At 46.5% G+C, this 21,527-nt stretch overlaps 1 protein-coding gene across 1 annotated transcript; it reads right to left on the bottom strand.

Annotated features, from left to right (window-relative positions):
* Window positions 1–1,386: 1,386 nt before the first annotated feature.
* Window positions 1,387–20,795, bottom strand: PPM1D (protein phosphatase, Mg2+/Mn2+ dependent 1D). The gene is made up of 6 exons (XM_079325195.1): window positions 20,187–20,795; window positions 15,777–16,005; window positions 13,547–13,671; window positions 7,629–7,819; window positions 5,866–6,105; window positions 1,387–2,808 (listed from the first exon to the last, which is right to left on the bottom strand). The coding sequence occupies exons 1-6, from the start codon at window positions 20,623–20,625 to the stop codon at window positions 2,263–2,265; spliced, it is 1,770 nt and encodes a 589-aa protein (XP_079181321.1). The 5' UTR covers window positions 20,626–20,795; the 3' UTR covers window positions 1,387–2,262.
* Window positions 20,796–21,527: the final 732 nt, after the last annotated feature.

The raw sequence follows: 21,527 nt of genomic DNA, 5'->3' as shown, positions 1-21,527 counted from the left end.
TTACAGGTGTCCAGCACTGCCCGGATCCCTCAGGGTGACACACGGGGCCCTGGCTCAGGTTTCCAGTCAGTGGCAGCAGCAGGAGGGGTGACCTGCTCTGGGAATGCACCTGACTTCAGTGACAACATCATCAGCCACATACCAAAGGAATGAAGCTGTGACTGAAGAGGAACCCGGCAAACACAGAGTGCCCACGAGCAGGGTTGCACAGATCAGAGCTTTATTTCACAAGAAAAAGTTCTAACTCAGGTTTGATCTTAGCAAAGGAGCCTCTGTTAACTTACCAGGTGTAAATTCCCTGTCTCAGCTTTAAATATTAATTTCAGAAAAATCAAATTATAAAAGAGGTGGGCAAAGTATACCTAAGAGTAAACTGCTGCCAGTTTCTAGCAGCAGAGGAGCTGTTTAATTCTGAATCATGCAGCAGCTTCCCCAGAAAAAACTGTAGGGATGGGTTAAGTTATTGAGAGTAAACAAAAAACAAAAAAAAACCAAAAGGTAGAGAAGTCCAAATTTACAACTGCTTGAGGAAACTTCAATGAGGTTCACCTTCTACAGCAGAATTATATGGAAACTTAAGTTTTGCTTCTGTGTAGAGCAAAAAACCTGGGAAATACAGTACAAACTTTTTTCTTCTGCATATTTCCCTCATAAGTAATAGTACAGTCATCTAACCAAGGTGCTACACTCACTCTGTAGAAGGTTCAATGCAAATTAATTGAAAACAGATAATTATTACCTTGGTCTGTTGCAAAGGTTGTTGCCAGGTAGTTGCCACACACAGCTGTGGCCTCTGCAGCCTTTCCTCCCCATCTGGGGTAGAATTTCAACATCACAGCAAAACTTTATGAACTGAAGTTACTTCCCACATGCACAGAAATGAATCCTTGCAGGATCCAATTTGGACAGGCTGTTTCTTTCATCTCCTAAGGCAGCGCTGTGTTCCCAGCATGGATGAAAGGGAATATTTTCAGGGATAAAATCCCCTGGGATTTCTGTAACCATGGTAACACATATAGATAGCAGGCCTGGTTCCAGCTCGTGTTTTATTGTTCCAGCAGTAAAGAACTGCTTTCTATAAATAACCATCCTGGCCACTGGGATAAAGCACTGGCCTTTTGTTTCCTCATCAAAATAAAATTTTAAAAATTATTATATTCCTGCAGTTAAACATCCAGGATAAAATACCAAGATCAGTTTTGTGATTAATCTTAAGTGGGATGTCTTGTTTCTTAAGCCACAATGAGAAAAGGGAAAGTATTCAAATATTTCATGAATACCAGATAAATATGAATATATTTTACAATAATAAATTCATATTTCACTGCTGAATAAATAAAAGCTTAAGCTTGAAATAAAAATTAAGAAAAATAAAAAGCATCCCCATCAAATTTTCATGTGTTTTATTGAGGTGAACATACACATGGTCCACATAATCAATGAAAATAGTCATAAAATAATTTAAGAACTTGTGTTGAAAGGTATTAGCAGCACCATTGGTATTGGAATAGCAGGAAACATCTCAGGAGGGCAGTGATGCCTGGATCAAACGCCATCATTTGGAACAGGGGATGGGAATGGTTTTGTTGGATGCTCTGGGGAGTTGGAGTTTTTAAAACACACTTTTTTTTGCTAAATACTTTTGACGATTATCGTTACAAAAAATACAACTAAATAAGATACTGCATAGTATTTTAATTAACATGAAATCGACATTGAGGTGTGTAAAGCAAGACTCAAATCTCTGCTTCCACATACATTTCATTTCTGAGTAGAGAAATCTAAAATTTAAAACCAAAATATAGACCTAGTGTATTCTCTAAAAGACACACTTTAGGTGGAACGTATCAGACTACGAAAATACATATCTTCCATTCTGTTTAATAATTTACTTTAGTTAAAAATTTGTGAAATTCTCCTCACAAGAAGCGTATACAAATTGATGACTTTAGTAAATTAACAAAAAGGATTATTTTACTTTTTGTTTTCGTTTTGTGGGTTTTTTTTTTAAAACAAGGCTTAGCCCCGCCGTAACAATTATACAAGGAAGAAAAGAGACTACATTTATATGAAGGAATACAAATTTACACACATTTTACAGTGACTTATACCCTACACATCTACAAAATTCACAGTTATAATACAAGCAAGTACAAGGCCGGGATAAAGCTGTCGGATACCAAAAAAAGTTCCTACTTTAAAAAGAGATCAACGGGAAGAGCTTCAAACTTGTGCAGCCACCGGGAAGGAGGAGGAGGAGGCTCAGCAGACGCACACGGCTTTCCTGGGCGGGTGGAAGAGCGAGCTGCTGAGCTTCTTCTGCCCGCGGAGGCTGCGCCGCATCGCCAGCTTGGACGGGCTCCGGCGCTGCGGGGTGGCGGCCGCGCCCTCGCCCGGAGCCCGGCCCAGCCCCCGCCGCGGCTTCTTCACCGCCGGGCCCGAGTTGGATTCCTCCAATGTCCGCTTAAAGCTGGCCGGGGGCGTCCTCTCCGCCTCCTGCGCCTTGCTCGGCCCGTTAGGGGACACCTTGAGGCCTTTTTGGTCCGTGCCTGAGTTGGCAGAGTTGGAAGGGGAGAGGCTGACTGACAAACCATTGCTGTAGGATTCCTGCAGCCTCAAAGCCAGGGCTTTGCTGCACTTCTCCTCCTGCGGGGCTGAATCCTTCGGGGTTCCCCCTGATGAAGGTAAATTGCTTTTGGCAATCTCGTTTGGCAGCTCCAGGTATTTTTCTGACAGCATGTTGCTGTGCAGGAGGGGAGGAATGGGCTCAGCAGAGTTCAGTCGTGGCCAGGGGTCATCTTCTGCGAGCTGAGGGAAAAGGAAACAAAATATTTATGTATAAATATAATGATAGAATCACAGAATGATATGGGAAGGGTCCTTCAAGATCACTTAGTTCCAAACTCTGCCATGGGCACGGACACCTTCCACTATCCCAGCTTGCTCCAAGCCCCGTCCCCCCTGGACACTTCCAGGGACAGACTTTATCCTGTGTGGCACTTGTAGAATTTCCCTAAACCTTATCAAAAGCAGGAAAAAATAGGAGTAAATCCTACTCTAAAGCAGACTCATCTTCCCTCCCTGTGGAGAGGTGGAAACAGCTCTGCCTGAAATGTGAATTGCAGCTGCAGAACACTGAGGGATCTGCAGGCAGCTGCTGGGAATTCAGGGCAACAAGCAGTGCCTGTAACCTCTGCAATTTTCAGCAGCAGCATTTCCAACACTCAGACAGGACTTTCCTCCATCAGCCACTGACAGAGGCACTGCCCTCTGATTTATACCTGGTCAGTATGAACACCATCAGGGCAAACAGCAGTGAGAGGCTCCTGACCTTTGTCATGTTCAGCACTCTGTTACTGCATAACCAGGTTATCAGGGGCTGGACTAACTCCTCCTCAGAGCTGCCCACAGACAGGGGCAGTGACAGCCCCAGCCATCTAAAAATATTCCTGTTTGCTGTGCAAAGTTACCATTTTTATTGCTTATCATCAAAGTTATTTTTATTGCCCAAGGATCCCTCACAGCACATCCAGCCACTCCCTGGGAAGCAGAGTCAGTCAGGTCCCAAGAAACAAGCACTTCCTAAACTCTGACCCTCACCTCTTCTGCAGTCTCAGTTTTACCAACAGAAAAATGGGAGCAATACTTGCTCTCACTATGCACAGGGGGATTATGAAAATTAGTGTTTATGCAGTGCCCTGAAGATAGGAATTCTGACCTTATTAAAGATTTAATTGTGAAGAGGTCCCTGGTTACTTGGTGAGTCCTTCAAAAGTAAATTTCAAGGCCACACTACACACCCTCAGTGTGTAAGGCAAATGGCAGTTATTATTTTAAGAAAATCATGTGCTGGAAAATGAAATGTACACAGCTGAACCAGGCAGGGACACATCTCAGGCAAACAAACAGATGCTTCTGACACCATAACCCAGAACAACTCCAGCTTCAATAAAATGCAGTCCAAAAGGAAAGATAATCAGGGTTGTTCCCAACATCCACACTGGTTTTCCACTCCTCTCTGCTCCTCTGTGCCTCCCCATGTGTAGACAAAACCATTTAGGTAACATTCCTTTACTACATTTAGCAACACAAGAGAGAAGACCTTTATGAATGGAATTTTAAAGGTTACTCCATCTCAGCTCCTGCAGAACCCAGAAGGACACCAGATCACACTCAGAGAGCAGCTCTGGCAACACTGCTTCAGCTGCTCAATTGAATTTCTGACATTGTGTCACATAAAACTTAGTTTTATGTTTCTTATTGTGCAAGACATTTAATGTTGTGGCTCTTTTCTCCAACATCCCCTGCTGGTGCAAACAGCTGAGACTGAACAAGGCTTTGGGAAGGCAAGGAAAAGCAGAGGATGAGCAGCTGGAGAGTGATGTAACAAAACAGGAAAAATAAACCACGAATCACCAGTTGAATTTCTCAACAACCCAATCAATCTTCCTCACTGGCCTCAGGAATACTGGAATTAATTTGGTATTAGTAATTGCTGCCAGAAGGACAAGCAATTAAGAAATACTTTTCTTTAATTAAGAAACTTTGGTCTCCATCTATTTCTAAATTAATTGTTTTGGCAGGTAGCAGCTGTCAGGCATCAAGGCCATCCCTGCTTCCCTCACAGGAACTGTGATTGAAAAATTTCAGGAGCACTTACAATTTAATTTTTTTCCTCAAGATTTTGCTAGGTTTAAAACTCTTTTCATGGATTTTGCTCCACTAGATGAAAGAGGAGGAGACAAAGTTGAAGCTTGCCATTTTATTAGCAGCTTGTTTCTCCCAAGGGAATGTTTAAAACCCCCTTTCTAATTTCTGCTTTCTTTTCCTTTGCCCAAAGGACAATTATCTGAAGATTCTGCAGAACATCAAAGGACAGTGACTTAAATCAGGAGCAGCTGGTAATTACTGAAACAAACAGCCACTCATAACTACACTCCAGTTCTTAGATGGGGGGAAGAAAAACCACAAAACAACAAAACAAAAACCCTCTGAAGAGCTCTGCTTTATGTTAACAGCTCCAACTTGCAGCCTCCAGAAAGACCTTATGTTATGATGTCCCTGCCTCCAACAAAGAACATCAAATCAACCAAAGGAAGATAATGAGATCTCCCAGTAGAGAAAGAAAATGTTCTTTAGAGCAACATGTGTTGGAACAAATTAACTTTAAAAAATAAAACCAAAAACCAAACAAAGCCAAATCAAAGCACGCCCTGTCAGGAACAGGTTCACAATCTGCAATCCCTGGGCTGGGCAAGCTACACAAGCACCTGGCAAGGCAGGAAGAGAAACTGCAGCCCAGCCTTCATTTCTAAGGGGTGTGTTGGATGGTTTCTGTGTAATACCCCTGATCCCCACCCTGGTTCCTCTCTGTCTCAAAAGGCTGCCTTGAATTTTGGGGAGGATCTCAGAAAACACTTTAAGAATGCATGTCAAGGTTTGTAAAGTAACAGAACAAATTTCTTCCACATTAGGGAGGGGGCACAGATCACAGCTACCAATAACCAACCAGCAGCAGTTCTGAAAATTCATACATTGGAACACCAAAGGCAGGGTGTTAAAGTCTTTGGAGAAACATTGTTAAAAGTAGGTCCAGTCCTTCCACCTTTGCAGGTGGAAGTATTGAAGATGTAACTGTAGCTTTCACAGAATATCCAGAGCTGGAAGAGACCCACAAGAGCCACTGAATGGCAACACCAAGTTTTAACCAACTGAGCCAATCTCAGTCATAGATATGCAGTAAAAATTCAAAATTAAAATGTAAATAGAGAGGTCAGGAGCTTCTCCAAGGACTGCCGACTCTGGCACTGCTCTGACAGCCCCAGGGAGCCAGGGGAGGCAGGAAGGAGACCCGTGAGCCCTTACCTTGAGGGGGGGCGTGCAGCAGCGGGAGGGGCTGAGGCTGCTGCTGTCGGGGCTGCTGTAGCTCGGGCCCTCGGCCAGGTTGAGCACCAGCTCCTCGTCCCCGTCCCAGCGGCCGCGCTCGCGCAGCGGCGCGATGCAAATGACGATGGCGCTCGTGTTATCCGCCCGCAGCATCCGCTGCCTCCAGCGGCCCAGAGCCCGGCCCACCAGCATCCGGGCACAGGACTGCCGGGCCTCGCCCTGGGGACACGGGACAGAGACAGTGTCACACAGAGAGTCACACAGAGCCACCACACAGCCACCAGCATCCGGGCACAGGACTGCCGGGCCTCGCCCTGGGGACACGGGACAGAGACAGTGTCACACAGAGAGTCACACAGAGCCACCAGCATCCGGGCACAGGACTGCCGGGCCTCGCCCTGGGGACACGGGACAGAGACAGTGTCACACAGTGTCACACAGAGCCACCAGCATCCGGGCACAGGACTGCCGGGCCTCGCCCTGGGGACACGGGACAGAGACAGTGTCACACAGAGAGTCACACAGAGCCACCACACAGCCACCAGCATCCGGGCACAGGACTGCCGGGCCTCGCCCTGGGGACACGGGACAGAGACAGTGTCACACAGAGTGTCACACAGAGCCACCAGCATCCGGGCACAGGACTGCCGGGCCTCGCCCTGGGGACACGGGACAGAGACAGTGTCACACAGTGTCACACAGAGCCACCAGCATCCGGGCACAGGACTGCCGGGCCTCGCCCTGGGGACACGGGACAGAGACAGTGTCACACAGTGTCACACAGAGCCACCACACAGCCACCAGCATCCGGGCACAGGACTGCCACACCTCGCTCTGGGGACACAGGGGACAGTGTCACACAGAGCGTCACACAGAGCCACCAGCATCCGGGCACAGGACTGCCACACCTCGCCCTGGGGACACAGTATCACACACAGCATCACACATAGTGTCACACAGAGCCACCACTCACCCTGGGGACATGGACACTGAGTATCACACAGTCACCACACAGAGCCACCAGCATCAGGACACAACTGCTGTGCCTCACCCTGGAGACACACAGGGGACACATTGTGTCACACACAGCAGCACACAGAGTCACTGCAAGGCACCTCCTACCACACACATTCCTACAAACCACACCCCAAAGCACCTCCAGCAATACTAATTAAACATCTTCCTCCTTAAATCCGTCTTTAAATCAGTCTGTGGTATGTTCCATGTATACAGTGATTCAAACAGCATCTATAGCTGGTAACACAGCAGTCACTTGTAATAGGTTGGAACACAACCTACAGTCATTCCAAAGTCCCTCGTGGGGTTTGCAGTGTTTACTCTCTGATGCTCCAATATAAACTCTCAACTGATTTGTAAAATAAATCAGAGAGTAATTTAATTCAGTCTAAACAGTCTGCATTATAACATGCACCTTAATGTGAAATAAATTTAATGTTCAGACAGCATTTTGTGTAACTTGCTTAGAGAAAAAACTCATTATCTCCTTTATTATTCACAGGCAACACCCTGCTAGTCAAATTTCCCCAAAACATAAAGCAAATAATTGAGACTATGTTAACACCCATGGTATTTAACATCAGCCACATTGCAACTTTTATGTTGTGGCAAAACAGTCAAAACCCCACCAACTCTGCTGGGCGTTTTCATTCCTAGCAGACAGCACAATTTTTAGATGCAACAAGGATGAAATTTCCACACTGACTTCTGGCCACTGCTCTCACCATGAAATACTTCTTCTCCTCGTGATCCTGGCACATGGAGATGGCATCCTGAGGTGGGATCATGTTCCAGAGCCCATCACTGCCAAGGATGATGTACTTGTGCTTCTGGGGATCGATGGTGTGCACGCTGGTGTCGGGCTCAGGGGACACCACAAACTCCCCACTGTAGAAGTCATAGCTCCAGAGATCACCTGGAAAAGCAGAAAATAGGTTGGAATTGTTACATGAGAAATCTAAGTCTTGGAAAATAGAGGAAAATGTTCCTTCCCAGGAAAACCAACTTCATCAGCTTTGAGTCGCCAGCAGGAAGATAAAGAAATTCCAGCCCAGTCACCTTCTAATCATATTTAAACTAAACCAAGTTGTAATCAGAGGTCTTCTACTCTCCTAAAACAAGCATTTGTGGGAAAAGGAAAAAGGAAACAGATTTATACCTAGAAAATGGTAAAATCTCAATCACTCTCCAAACTAAAATCTGAATAAATCCAGTTCTCCTTAAACAGAAGTAAAACCTTTGTTGATCCCACACCAAATGTGCAAATATTTGTGTGTGCAGGTGCCACAGGAAAGGGACAAAGGAAAAAGGAGACTGAAGCCTTTTCCCTGTTAAATTCCCTTTTCCTCCCACAGCTTGAGCATCACTTGCAAAGGCACACAGGGCTCTGTGCCCTGAACACCCCGTGCCAAGTTTGGGAGCTGGAGAGCAGCCACAGGAACAGGGGCACTGCCTGAGCTCAGCAGGAAGGCAGCAAAGAAGAGCTCAAGCCTCTCCCTAGGACAGCCTCATGCAGGGAACATTGCTATTTTTAAATCCCTCTCACTGCGTGAATGAGTTTGGGGTCACCTCACCAGAACAACACACCTGAGTCAAATCATCCCCTGGTTCAAGAGCTCCCTCCAAACCATCCTCAAATAAAAACTACTCCAGGAGAAAAATCCATTTCCATATCAATTTATTTCAATTCTATTTATCAAGTGTACTTGAAAAATTAGTGCTAGGCCTTCAAATCAAGAATACTAATAACTTGCCCTAACACTTCTTTTTAAAATTTATTTCCATGTTCACAAACAGCTTCCTGTTGCAATAAGCAACAAAAAAAGTAACATGACTATTACTTGCAAGCACTGGCTACATTTTTCTGTGCAGAACACACAGCTTTAAAAGCAGAAATTAATTAAAATGTCAGAGTTGAGCAGCAAACAGAAGCCCAACAACTCAAGAGCAAGGTTTTGTCAGGCTCTTCCTTTGCTTTTTGCCGGACAAAGCCTGGAGCTTCTTCCACATCCATCAGCACCCTTTTAAAGACAATAAATAAGCTTTTTGTCTTCCTCCTCGTCTCCATTAGCTTTGCCTTAAGCTATCGAGCAGTTGAAAAGACTTTTCCAGAAGCAGGAAAGGGAATACTTCAACTCAATTACCGCACTCCACCGCAGCCCGCGCTCATTAAAGCCCCGATTCTCCCGGCCCGGCCGCAGCAGCCCCACAAGCCCAGGCTCTAATGAGTGCTAATTAAAAGCCAAGCCTGCTCCTCCAGAGGTGCACAGGCTCCCGACAAAGCCAGCTGGCAGCGAGATCAAAATAAATACTGTAACACGAGAGCTGAGCAATTATTGGATGTCAATTGCCATGGAAAGTCCTCCTGCACTCAGTTTTCTCACATTGCTCTGCCACGGCCACAGCAGGTAAAACAAACAAAAGCAGCATCCATCTAAAATATATGTAATATTTTTACACGTTATTTTGCCAGTTTGTTCATACTCATGTAGGAGAAATGACAAAATGGTATTAGCTGAATCTGGTTTTAATTAAAAATACTGTGCTGGGTGATAAAAATAACCCGATGTTAATTAATTTGGGCTCTTTAACACCCGTGTCATGGTGTCCATCTGCTGCCCTTCCCGGGGAACCAGCCAAAATCATCACACTGATTCCAGGGGATCTGCTCCAGGAGGAAGGAGGCTCCTCACAGGATAACTGGAATATCACAGGGCTCTCAAGGCCAACTCCAAGGATTATAAATTTGCTGAAGGACAGAGTGACTCTCACAGACCCTCCCAACTCTGAGCCCACCAAGGCCAGCCCATCTCACAGAGTGAGGGACACATATTTTTATTTTGTTTGCTTTAGGCTGGAGAGCTCTGCAGGGAAATAAAGTTTTCTGGAGCTGCTGTGCAGCTGTGCCCCCTCAGCATCCCAGGAACACACGAGATTCCTGCAGAGGTGCTGTCTGTGGCAGCCTCTGTCCCAGCTCTGGGAAGGGAAAAGGGAGAGGAGAGCAGCCAGAAAGCAGAGAACACATTTCCCTGAGCATTTCAAAGAGCTCTCAAGTCTTTCATTGTGTTCCAAAGCAAGCAGACAGAGCAGGGACCCTCTGGCAGCCTGGGAAGCTGGGCTGTGCCAGGGGCAGCAATGCCAGGCTTCCATCTGACAGCCAGACTCTTTTTGTTCTCAATTAAAACCCAAACATTTACAAATCTCTTGACAATCTGGTTCTTTAAAAAACTTACACACTGGGAGTATTTCTTTCAGTGTGAGGTTTGCATATTTCTTTTCTAAACAACAACAAAAAAAAAAGTTATTAATGCAGTTCCTTCCATATCTTCCAGAAAAACCTGTTTCTTAATGCTGACTCAAACCAGAATAATATGCAGAGATTCACACTGCATCTTACAAACTGAAATAAATGTTTGAAATCAGATACTAAAGGAGCAGGAAACTAATTTATCTGCCTGTAAGAATATTTCAAACTATGCAGCCTCTCTTATCTGCTTATTGTTACCTTATAAAATACAACAACAAACCCACTTCTAAGTTAAGTGCTGCCAGGGAAGTAATGGAAATTACAAACAAAAACATCATGTAAGTGGGCTGGATTGGATTAAGCCCAAAGCCTTCTTAGAGCAAAAGCATGTCCAGGAATCACATAAATCAAGTCTTTCATTTCAGTTTCTGGAGATGCTGTTTTGCATATAAAAAGGGCTTTTGGTTTTAATAGAGGAAAGAAAACTTCACTTTCATAACTCAATCCAAAATAAACCCCCAGTTTGATTAATCCCAGAGCTTTGTAAATCAAAGTTTTTCTCCACAAGAAGCCACAGGTGCCCTCACATGATGTGTGTAACACAGATCCCCAGAGCAAAGCACATTTATTATTTTGTCTCTGGGCTGAAGAAAATTGTACAAGCTACAGCAAGATATCCTGAGGACAAGAGAAGAATCCCAAATGCACCTCAAGTTTGTCTGGTTTTATAGAGATAGAACAGCAATTATCAATAGAAGCTGAAAATTGCTGTAAATACAACTTATACAATTCCATGTGATTCAGATTAATGGCCTAGAATGGAGCAGGAAGGAAAAACTGAGTGGCAGCTGTACCCATTCTGTTTGGTAACTTAATTTTAAAAACAGTTAAATGCATGTAAATAACCCTAAAATCTTACACAGGAATTTCCTCAGATCATTTGAGGTCAGCCATAGCCTCTTCTTCCCTGTCCCTGTCAGATTCCTGCAACAGTTCCACGTGCATTCCCTGCTCTGGTACAGAGCTGCTCCTAGAGGGCAGCAGGAAACTCCTGTTCCTGCACAGTGGAGGCTGCTCCACCTGAAATACAGAGGTGAGTCTTTTATATTCCTACATAAAAAAAACCAAACAAAACAACCAGGGAAAGCAGAGTTCATGTTCCCACAGGAGGGAGTGGCTGAACTAACGGGCTCCTGGCTCAGGTTTCATCATTCATTCATTTAAACAGCTCCCAAACAGCTCCAGCAGTGCCAGGCAATCCCTCACCACAGATTCAGGAGTATCTATTTCAATGAAAATCAGATTAAAAAAATATATATATGTTCTGATATCCTAGAAAAGATCAGCAGAAGTAGCTGTGAAAACCCAGAACTCTGCTACAGCTTCAAATGGTTTGTTAGAAGACACAGGAACCTGCTGTGTAAATTAAAGCAGTTTACAGATGCTTTTACAGGGACAGCACAAAGCCCAAATATTTCTGACTTGTTATGGGGCTATAAATAAATTAAGCATTATTTAAATACTTAAATACAGCCACTGTGCATACCACAAATGCTTATTTTAGGGCAGAAGGACACTTGTGACAATCAGACATGGAAAGGGTATGTCAACAGAATTAATCTGGCCACAAGGATTTTTTCTGCACCAGGATTTTCTGCTGGCTGAACAGAACTTTTCCACAGTGCTTTATTCCTGCTATTTCCAAAACCTTTCCTGAACTCCTTAAGAGTGCTCTAGTTTTAAAGACTGGGGGATGAGACTACATCAAAATATTTTAAAGTGCTGTAAGAAAAAGATACTTAAAACACCATCTAAATTTTAGATATTTTAATCATATAATCTCCTCTATGCTAAATATTATAAATTCCCAAGTCTAAGGTTCTCTGTTGAGAGATTCATGTTCCCTGCTATAAATTGTGATCCAGTTTGGGGCCTGGCAGGAGGGGAGGGTGGTCCCAGCACAGGGTATGAGCTTTCAAACCCAAGAATTGCTAAGAGATAGGTATTCCCATTTTTTTGGACCTGAAAACTCTCCAGTAATCCTCTCTCCATGCACTTGCTGGGAAAGAATGCACTGGGGGCTAACAAATGCATGGTTCCTTGAATTCCCATCTGCACACAAACCCCAGCCAAATCCTTTGGTTCAGCTTGCTGGGAGCAATCAGATCAAAAGCCAGAGAGCTCCTTAGACAATAAACTAGCAAAATTAAGTGTCCACATTTTGCAGTTCAGAAGGAACACATTCCTTGTGATGCAGGAGGGAACAGGGATGTGAGGCTCAGGGGATGAAGGTGTTTTTGCTAGTCATCTATTAATTCCAAAGAATTTATTCAAACTCTCACTTGAGTTCTCCTAACCACAAAGTAAATTCTATCCTACCTGAAATATGACACAAAGACTTTCAGATACTAAGAAAAAGTCTTTAAAATTTTTTTTATTATTATTTTTCAGGCACCTGTGACTTCTTGCTTGACACACAGCTGATTTTCCATGTTCATTATCACTGCAAAATTCCCTGGACAAATCCCTGTGGCACAGCTATTCCTGCCTGTGAAATAAGACACAGCAAGGCTCTGGAATGATCCAGCCCCTGGTCCCAGAACAGCCTGTCCCCATGGGCACTGCCAGCTGACCCAGCAGCACTGACAGCACTGCCAAGCTGCCAGCAAGGAATTACAGCACAGCTCTTACAGGTAAAAAACACAACCCATCAAACCAAACCTATTCTGGGTATATCTGCATAGAAGATTCTTCACTGCACAAAGGGAAGAATACAAACAGCCAAAGTTTGGCATTCTGCAATGGAATTTAAGGAGAAAAATTACCAGAAACACTATCAGGTAAAAGATACCCAATAATTCAGTTAAGAAGTACTTCCCAAAAAACAAATTTTCTAGTCCTGCAATATCACTTTCTGTCCTTGGAATGAAGTGTTCCTCAAAGACAGTTTCTCATTTCTAGTGCTCCCAAAAAGGCAAGTTACAGTTAAGCAGATTTGACTTTCATCCCATTCTATGCCAAGTCTTAAAAAACCCCAGAAAGATTCTCCACAAAAGAAAGACTGAAGCAATTCATACACCACCCAGCAAAACTTCATTTCTGGTGCAAATGAAGATGTGTATCTCCAGGAGGGACAGCACCTTTGTCTCTTTCTCACTGAGATAATGGGAGTGTAACTTTTGATGTTTGTGGTAAAATTAAATCCCACCCCTTCAAGGCTGACACTGAAAACCCTACAAGTTCTAAGTGAGGTTTTTCTCTCCCCAATCACAGCGTTATTCAAAAAATGCACTATGATTATATTAAAAACACACTTTAAAGTCCCAGACTTGGAGAAGGCAAGTGAGGAGACTCCTCTAAACTCAGTGTTTTGGCTGAGCTGAGCTGGGGACTCACCAAGGGCTCTGGCCACAGCCAGGAAGGGGATCTGGTCGATGACGGTGCTGCGGCGCACGGGGCCGTTGTGGCTCAGCCGGGGCCTCTTCCACACCACACGGTTCACACCAGACTTATTGATCACACTGAAAGCACCAGACAGGCCACAGTTAGCAACAGGAATGAGGAACTTGGTGCTAAGGAGGTAAAAGCAGTTACATATGCAAATGTGGAGGTAATAATAACTCCCTCAGGGAAGTTTCTCAGCAGAATGAAATATTCTGAAACTCGTGATAGCACTTTGATAGTTCCATATAAAGCCAAGGGGCAAAGTGAGAGAAGAAAAACAGAAAATAAAAATAAAAAGCAAGGTAATGAAGACCTGGAAGAAATTCTGGTTGGTTACAACATATGCAAGAGTGTCTTTTTAATCTGTCAGAGACAGAGCAGAAGTGGGTTTGCCTGCCTCAGCTGAGGACTATCAGCATCAGCTCTGCTCAAGTGTAAATTCCACACAGTTCCTCCTTCAGTCCCACAGTTTGGCTGCACAGAGCAGCATGGCAAGTTAAAACTACAGAAAAGAAAGCAGCAGCCTCCTAAAAAGATTTGCTTAATGGAAGCAACACCAACAGGAGGCAGACACAAAAGAGGAATTGTCCCAGGCTGGTATCTGCAGGAAGCAGGAGATGGGGAGAACAGCTCTGCATTTGCATGTGAACACCTGCTCTGAGGCACTGAGCACTGGTTCAGCTCTCCCAGATGGCACTGGAGGGTCAAAGGAGCTACAGAGCAAATAACTGGGGCAGCTGTGTCAGGCAGGGGAGAAAGAAGAACAAGTATGAGCCTTCAAGGAATAAGAGCTAAAGAAACCAGGAGCTAGCAAAGCTTGGTCCCAACCAAGTTAGGAACTGGATACTTGAAAGTTCCTTTCATCCAAGGAAAGGATTACCAGCCATTGGTAATTAGAAACTGAGCAGCTCTGGAACAGCCTCAAGATTCCTCATGCTGAAGCCATTCAAGATGCACTTCCTGACACTTCAAAGGCCTTAACAACAAGGGCATGTTCAGCTCCATCCACAGCAGAGCAAAGTCACAAACACCACATCCTAAAACTTGATCTCATCCACTTGCACAACTAATGACCACACAGAGCTCACTTCAGTCACTACTGGAAAGAAAATCTCATCCCACACTCAGACTGTTACTGGGAAAACTGCATTTTAATGGAAGATTCCCTCATCTCTCTCATTAACTGTTCCCAGTTTGCTCTCATCAAAGACAAGGCATTCCCAAGCACAGCTGCACAGTTCACCTCACTCCCACCACGTGCCTCACAGACAGCCTGGGAAAAACAGGAGGATCAGTTGGAAAAAAATTAACCATTCCTGTAGATACTAAGTTTCAGGGGCTGCATCTTTGAACCATCAGAGACCTGCAATCTCTGAGAAACACCTTGGAAACCTACACCTCCCACCTCCAGAGACACAAATACCTGAAGGTTAATGGGCTGCCAGGGCTCCCAGATGAATGATGTCAGCAGGAAAACCTTCAGTGATCCCTGCTGGAGGAGCAAACCGTGCCCATCCATCTGCTGAGGCCCTGGGGGCTGTCTCCAAACATTTGTGCCACCTGACAGAGCCCTGGCTGCTCCCCCTCCCTCCCAGGGAACACACACCCACCCCAGCTGGGATGTGCCAACATCTGCCAGCTCCTGCCAGGGAAGGAATGGCTCCTGGGAAGACAGGTGCTAAATTCTGGTGTTCAAACAGCAAAAGTAGAGTTTTGTTTCAAATCCAGGATTTTTCTCATGTTCCCCAAGCAGAAGCTTTGGGGAGCCTATTCAACAGCTGCCACTGTCATCTCAGGGACCATGCAGATTGTAAGAAATTAAAGTGCTGTGACAAACTGGATATTCCAGACCTCATATCATTTTACCTATGTGAAAAGGCAATTTGCACAACCTGCAGGTTCCTCACAATTTAAAGGAAAATAGGCCAAAAATGAACATCCCTGCTTGCAAAAAGTTGTTGGTGAACATTTAGAACCGTAACCACCCCTCAGCTGTGTGATCCACCAGGAAATTAAAATTCTGCATTTACCATAAACCACTAGCAAAAAACACAACTGTGCAATAATGCAATTTATTGCCCAATAAGCTGTAAGAAAAATCAAGAGGACAAAAGAGAAATAACAGATTCAACTCCTCGTGTTCCCTCCCACAACAAGCTCAACGAAAAACAACCAAACCTACCTGCCCCCAAGGCCTTCAATTCTCTCCCTTTCTTTGGGAAGCTCTGGCTTGTGGTCCTGTGTCACCTCCACAGCTCTGACAAAGTCATCCTTGGGGTCATCCTGCACGCCCAGCACCACGCCCGAGTCGCCCACGTGCGCCACGTACATCCTGCAGCCACGGATGATCACCACGCTGGCCGTGGTCCCCGAGGTGCTGGGCAGGCCTGTCATGGTCTTGGGCCACTCTGCTGCAGGGAGGAAGCAGGCAGGACACAGATAAAACACACAGCATTCGTTTGGGGAGATGGGAAAGTCTTGAAGGGTATCTCAATATCTGCGTGTTACAACAGCAGCCAGGTCGTGGTGTACCCCAGGTCCTCCCATTCCTTTAATATCCTTCCCAAGTCTCAGCTTAAACTGACTTAAACTGAGCTTAAACAGGATCTAAGCACCACAAAACTGTCTCTTCTGGTTTGATATTCCAAGCATCACTAGAAGAACACAGGGGAAAGATGTGCTCCTTGGGGACTGTAAAGGCTTAATCAAGTGTTTCACTGAGATTTACTCTTTGCTTCCCTGAAGTAATAGAAATGCCCTAAATTCAGTTATTTTGTCTGGATATTTGATTGGCAATCAGGATTTGTGGACATTCCTGATCACCTTAGAAGGGAGAAGAACTGCTATTTCACTTTCATAGGCTGAATAGCAACATTTTGTGCTGAATGACATCTCAAATGTTTCACTCACATTTCCCTTTGGAGGACTGAATAATTCAGACTCAGTATGCTCTCCTTCAATTCTACAGGAGATTTCCCTGGAATTCAGAGTAATAACACAATTACACCAGGTTAGGGAAATCTCCTTCCTCAACTGCTTTGCCCTCAAACCACTTCTACAAACTTATTATTACACCACTTTCTCCAGTTACATCCAATCCAAATTTCTCTTTCATGCTTTTCCAATTTTAATCTCTATACACACAAGTCCATCTTCTCCCCAAAGTGCACAAATTGAGTGAGACAACACCCCCATGGAGCCAGGCCAGCAACACCATCCTCCTCCCCACCCCAGCACCCACCAAGAGCAGGCTCAGCTCCCAGTTATCAGTTGGTTCCAACTGTCAGCAGCAACCTCGTGTTTCTTCCTCACTGCACCCACTCATATCTTCAGACAAACTCTGAAGGGAGCCTCATCTCCCTGTCACATTCTATCTCCTGCACTTCACAAGTCAGGCTCACACAGCACAGCACAGAAACTCCACTGTGACACAAGCTGTTTGTAGGAAACACCCAGCTCAGGCTGCCAAAGCCCTGCATTCTCTGTTTGTGCCCGTGGCACAACAAACACACAGCAAATAAACATACGAGGAAAGGAAAGGAAAATGCAGTTATACCTTACCCTCTGTGAAAACAGATATTTTAATCTTCTAAAGTTTTAAACAGAATCAAAACAATGAGGAACAACTTAAGTTCTAGTGCCACTGAATGATGTTCAGGTGCCTGAGAGAAGACATGGAAGAGAGCTGATGGAAAAGGAGAATTTGGAGAAGTAGAATTCACAGGCAGCATGAAGATAAAAGTTGCATTTCCTCCGTGTGAGCTACCAAGACATCCAGCACAACTGAAACATTTAAGTTCCAACAGTTCTAGCTTTGTATTCTAAATACTAAAACACATTTTCTCCCTAGGAGCAGCTTTATTTCAAGAACACAAACATTCAATCAGCTTATTGGAAGTACTTTGTCTGGCAGTTTTAACTGTGGATATTAAATCTAACACATTCCAAATGGAAGCAAACAAAGGAGGGAGCCAAGTGGTAATGAGGACTTCAACCATGCACTTAACAGAAAACAAGCTGCAACTAATGAGTTTCTGTCAGTGTAACAACCCCTGAACAGCAATAAAATATATTAGAGAGTCAAATCAGCCTTTATGGGGATGGGGAGCAGAGAGAAGGAAATCACCCACTTGCAGGAGAAAGAATGATAGAGCAGCCTGGGATTTTAGGCTCAACCAAGCCAGGAATTATCTGCCTGTCATTCAGAGACTGCAGCTCATGCCTGCTCCTATTCAGAGATAAGTATGAGATAGAGCCCAGTTCTCTCTGTAGAGATTGTGTCCTACCAGGAACCAGCAAAAGTGTCAAAACTGCAGAGTTTTCCTCTGAGCTCAAGTATTAAAATCAAATCCATGGACCCAACTCCTCCACAGATCAGGAGCATCAACAACACTTATTCCTAAAACATTTTTCCCTCCTCTACTTGTAAACCACTGCCCTTCACACCCAGCTCTGTAACTTTGAACTCATAAACTCAACTCATTCTGTAGCTTCCAAAATGAACTCTTACTCCAGAAGACCTTTGGCATTCAGAGAATTTTATTACTACAGAATTAATGCCAAAAACGATCACCAGTGACAAACGGAAATTTTTCTGCTTTCATTTTCCTGGTACTGTCACAATCAGTGTGGGTTGTGTCTATCAGGGGATGACTCCAGAACTTCCAAAAACCAAGAGAGCAGCCCAACACAAGCTCCCTTCCAACAGCCAACTGGAAGCAATAGAGACTCCATCCTCCACCCCAAAATTCCAAACCATTCTTCCACACACTTCAAGACACCAACAACCCCAGTCTCCATGTCCACAGTGTCACCAACACACAGTTAAAAAGCTGCTTTACACGTAATAATACAGAAAATTATTGCCTGTCACTAGAATTCACACTGGGACTCCACAACAGGATGAAGTTATAAACTGGAGATAATAATGGGCTTGTCCCACAGAGCTCGGGCTGTTAAGCACGTGCAGCAGGAATCAGGAGGAGCAAACAAGCTCTGGAGTTTACTAAACAGCCAGCCTCGAAGTGTCCCCAGAGCTCCCAGCCAGAGCTGTGCTGTTTCTCACAACAATTTAAATTGTTTCCACAGCCCCGGTGCTGTTTGCTAAACACCCATTGCTAAACAGAGCGTCCTGCACTTCTCTGCTCCCTGCCTTCGGTGCTCACACAGAGTTCCAGTGACAAATACCACACCAGGGACACAAGAGCCAGAAAATTGAGCTCCTTATCTTCCCCACCCCCCATGTCATCTGCCCCTGTTCACACATTTTGCTCCTTATCACCCAGCCCTCAGCCCAGGAGGCTGCACACCCCATTGCCAAGGCTGTGGTCAAGTCCTGGTGCTTCTAAAATTCACATCCTTCCCTCTGTGCCCCCAAACTCGCTGTTCCTTCCCCCGTAATCTCCTCAAGTATCTGACATTTGCACAACTTCTCTATTTTGCTATTCAAGAAAAAGGAAAATGAAACTCTTTTGAAACTCTACTCCCTCCCCCAATCACTTCGTTGAAAGCCCGGGGTGCTCTGAGTGCAATTCTTGCTTTTCAGGTTTCCCTCCCAAGCCCAACTGCCACTGTCACCATTTGGGATCCAGTTTTACCGTGTTCCACACCTCCCTTCACACGCTGTACGCTGCTTTTGCTTTTTCTCTGAGGCTTCTGAATGCTTAAATGTATAAACAATACATACACATTCTACACATTCCATATAAAGAGTCACGCTCTAAGTCAGAATCTTCATCTCACAAAGGAAAAAAAGCCTTTCAGAAACTCGAACTGCAGCCTCAGAGGACCTCGGAGAGAAGGATGAGGACAGGAATGATGACTGTCACTTGTCTGGGCATGCTCCTCTCCTGAACATTGACTCATTTACCACCTCAACTTCTATGCTACTGCAATTAAATAACTAATACATACAAAAATACATAATGATGATACCTACTTATGTCTATCAAAATCATCTTCAGGATGCCAAGCGTGTTTTCTGTTTTGTCAGGGACACCACATATTCCCCCATGCCCGCACATGAGCGAGTTACAAACCATAAACATTTCAATCCTTCCATCAGGACTCACAAAAACAGTCGGAAGCACCGTTAGGGAAGAAAACACCGTTCCCAGCCCATTTCAGTCTGTTAAAATTACTTTTTTTTTTTTCTTTTTCCCCTTTTCACGATGCAAAGGATATATATCTAAGAGGGAGATCAATGCGATTAGCCAAGACAACAATATGAAGACTTTCCCAATGAATCGAATTAGGAAATCGATGCTTAACACCCTGAAAACAAATTGCAGCCCTACCATCGCACCATCTCCAGCCACATAACACAGCAGCGTGTCCTCACTCTGTGTTTACATCGCTCTTTGCCAGCGTGCCCCCGAGTTGTTGTTCTCCCGATTCCCTGGGCTCGGCGGGCGGGATGCGCTCCCGCGCTCTGCCATTCCCGGCGCGGGGATGGCAGCGATGGAGGGAGGAGGGCAGCAGGGAGGGAAGCGCTCACAATAGTGCGGGAGAGGGGGAGGAAAAGGCGGCGGGGGAGCGGAGCGGGGGCGGGCAGGGCAGCGCGGAGGCTCCGCGGCGGGCGCTGGGCACTTACGCAGCTTTTTCCACATGGCGCGGTGGCAGGCGATGAAACCCTTGCGCAGGGCCGCGCACACCTCGGCCGGCTCCGCCGAGCAGAAACCCTTCTGCTTCTTGATGAAGCCCCACAGGTTCTCCCGGGCGAACTGGGCCGCCTCCCGCCCGCCGTGCCCGTCGCACACGGCGAAGAAAGCGACGGAGCGGCGCGGCCGCCGCCCGGGGCCGGTGCCCGGGGAATGCGCCCCGTCCTCGGCGGCCCGCGGGGTCCCTCCGCGCCGCCGCCCGCTCTCGGCCGGGGGCTCGGCCGCGCCGGGGCCTGCGGGCGCCGCTCCGCCTTTGTGCGCCCCGGCCGGCGGCGGCTCGGGCTCCACCACGATGTGGGTCACGTCCTCCATGTATTTCCTGCCGCCCTGGTCGGAGAACACGCTCACCCCGAGCGCGTACGGCCCCTCCATGGGGAGAAGGGGGGAGGCGGCTCCGCGCGGCGCTGCCCGCCCGCCCGCCGGGGACTATTGCTGGAGGCGGCAGCAGCGGCGGCGGCGCTCGGGCATGTCCGCGGCGGCCCGGCCGCTCCCGCTGCCGCTCGCTGCGCCCGCCGGAACGGGAACGGCCGCGGGCCCGCCCAGCGCCCCCTGCCGGCACCGCCCAGCGCCCCCTGCCGGCCCCAACGCGGCGGAAGGGGCGGCGGGCGCGGCCCGGGCTCCGCGGCGCCCCCTGCGGCCGGGACCCCCCTCCGGGCCCGCGCCCCTGCCCCGGGACCCCCCTCCGGGCCCGCGCCCGCACTGACACCGCAACAATCCCTGGGGCGCTGTCCTTGCGCTCCGGCAGCATCGCGGCCGTGCCCAGCACCCTCCAGGGGAAGAACCTTTCCCTGATATCCAAACCTGCCCTGACAAGCTCAGCTCTTCCCTCGGTGCTGTCACCGCTCAGCAGAGATCGGGGTCTGCCGCTCACGAGGAAGGTGTAGAGAGCGAGGAGCGTCCCCAGGGTCCCCCCCGATTCACCCAGACCTCGGAACCGCAAGTGGGATGCAGAACTGGAAGCCCAAGATTCCCCCTCTGGCTCCAGGAATCCCCCGGTTGTTCCTCAGCTCTCCCGTCCTTCCCTGCTCCAGGATCCCCGCTGTTACTCAGACCCGCATCTTTCCCCGCTCCTCGCTTTCATCCCTGTTTTCCCACTCGATTCCCACCAAGGACCCCTCTGGAATTATGCATCTCTGCACCGTTTTGTGCTCACGACCATTTAAGACTTTTCCTTCACGCTGGAGGGGTTTGTGTATTTCGTTTTTATAGCTGAAATTCCAGACATTGTTTTACTGCCAGCTCCCAAAGCCCCTTCTCACTACAGCAAAAACCAC

This window comes from Erithacus rubecula (genome assembly GCF_903797595.1).
Source record: "Erithacus rubecula genome assembly, chromosome: 22".
Lineage (NCBI taxonomy): Eukaryota > Metazoa > Chordata > Aves > Passeriformes > Muscicapidae > Erithacus > Erithacus rubecula.
Note: the sequence above shows the minus strand (reverse complement) of the source record. Positions and strands in the feature narration are given on the sequence as shown.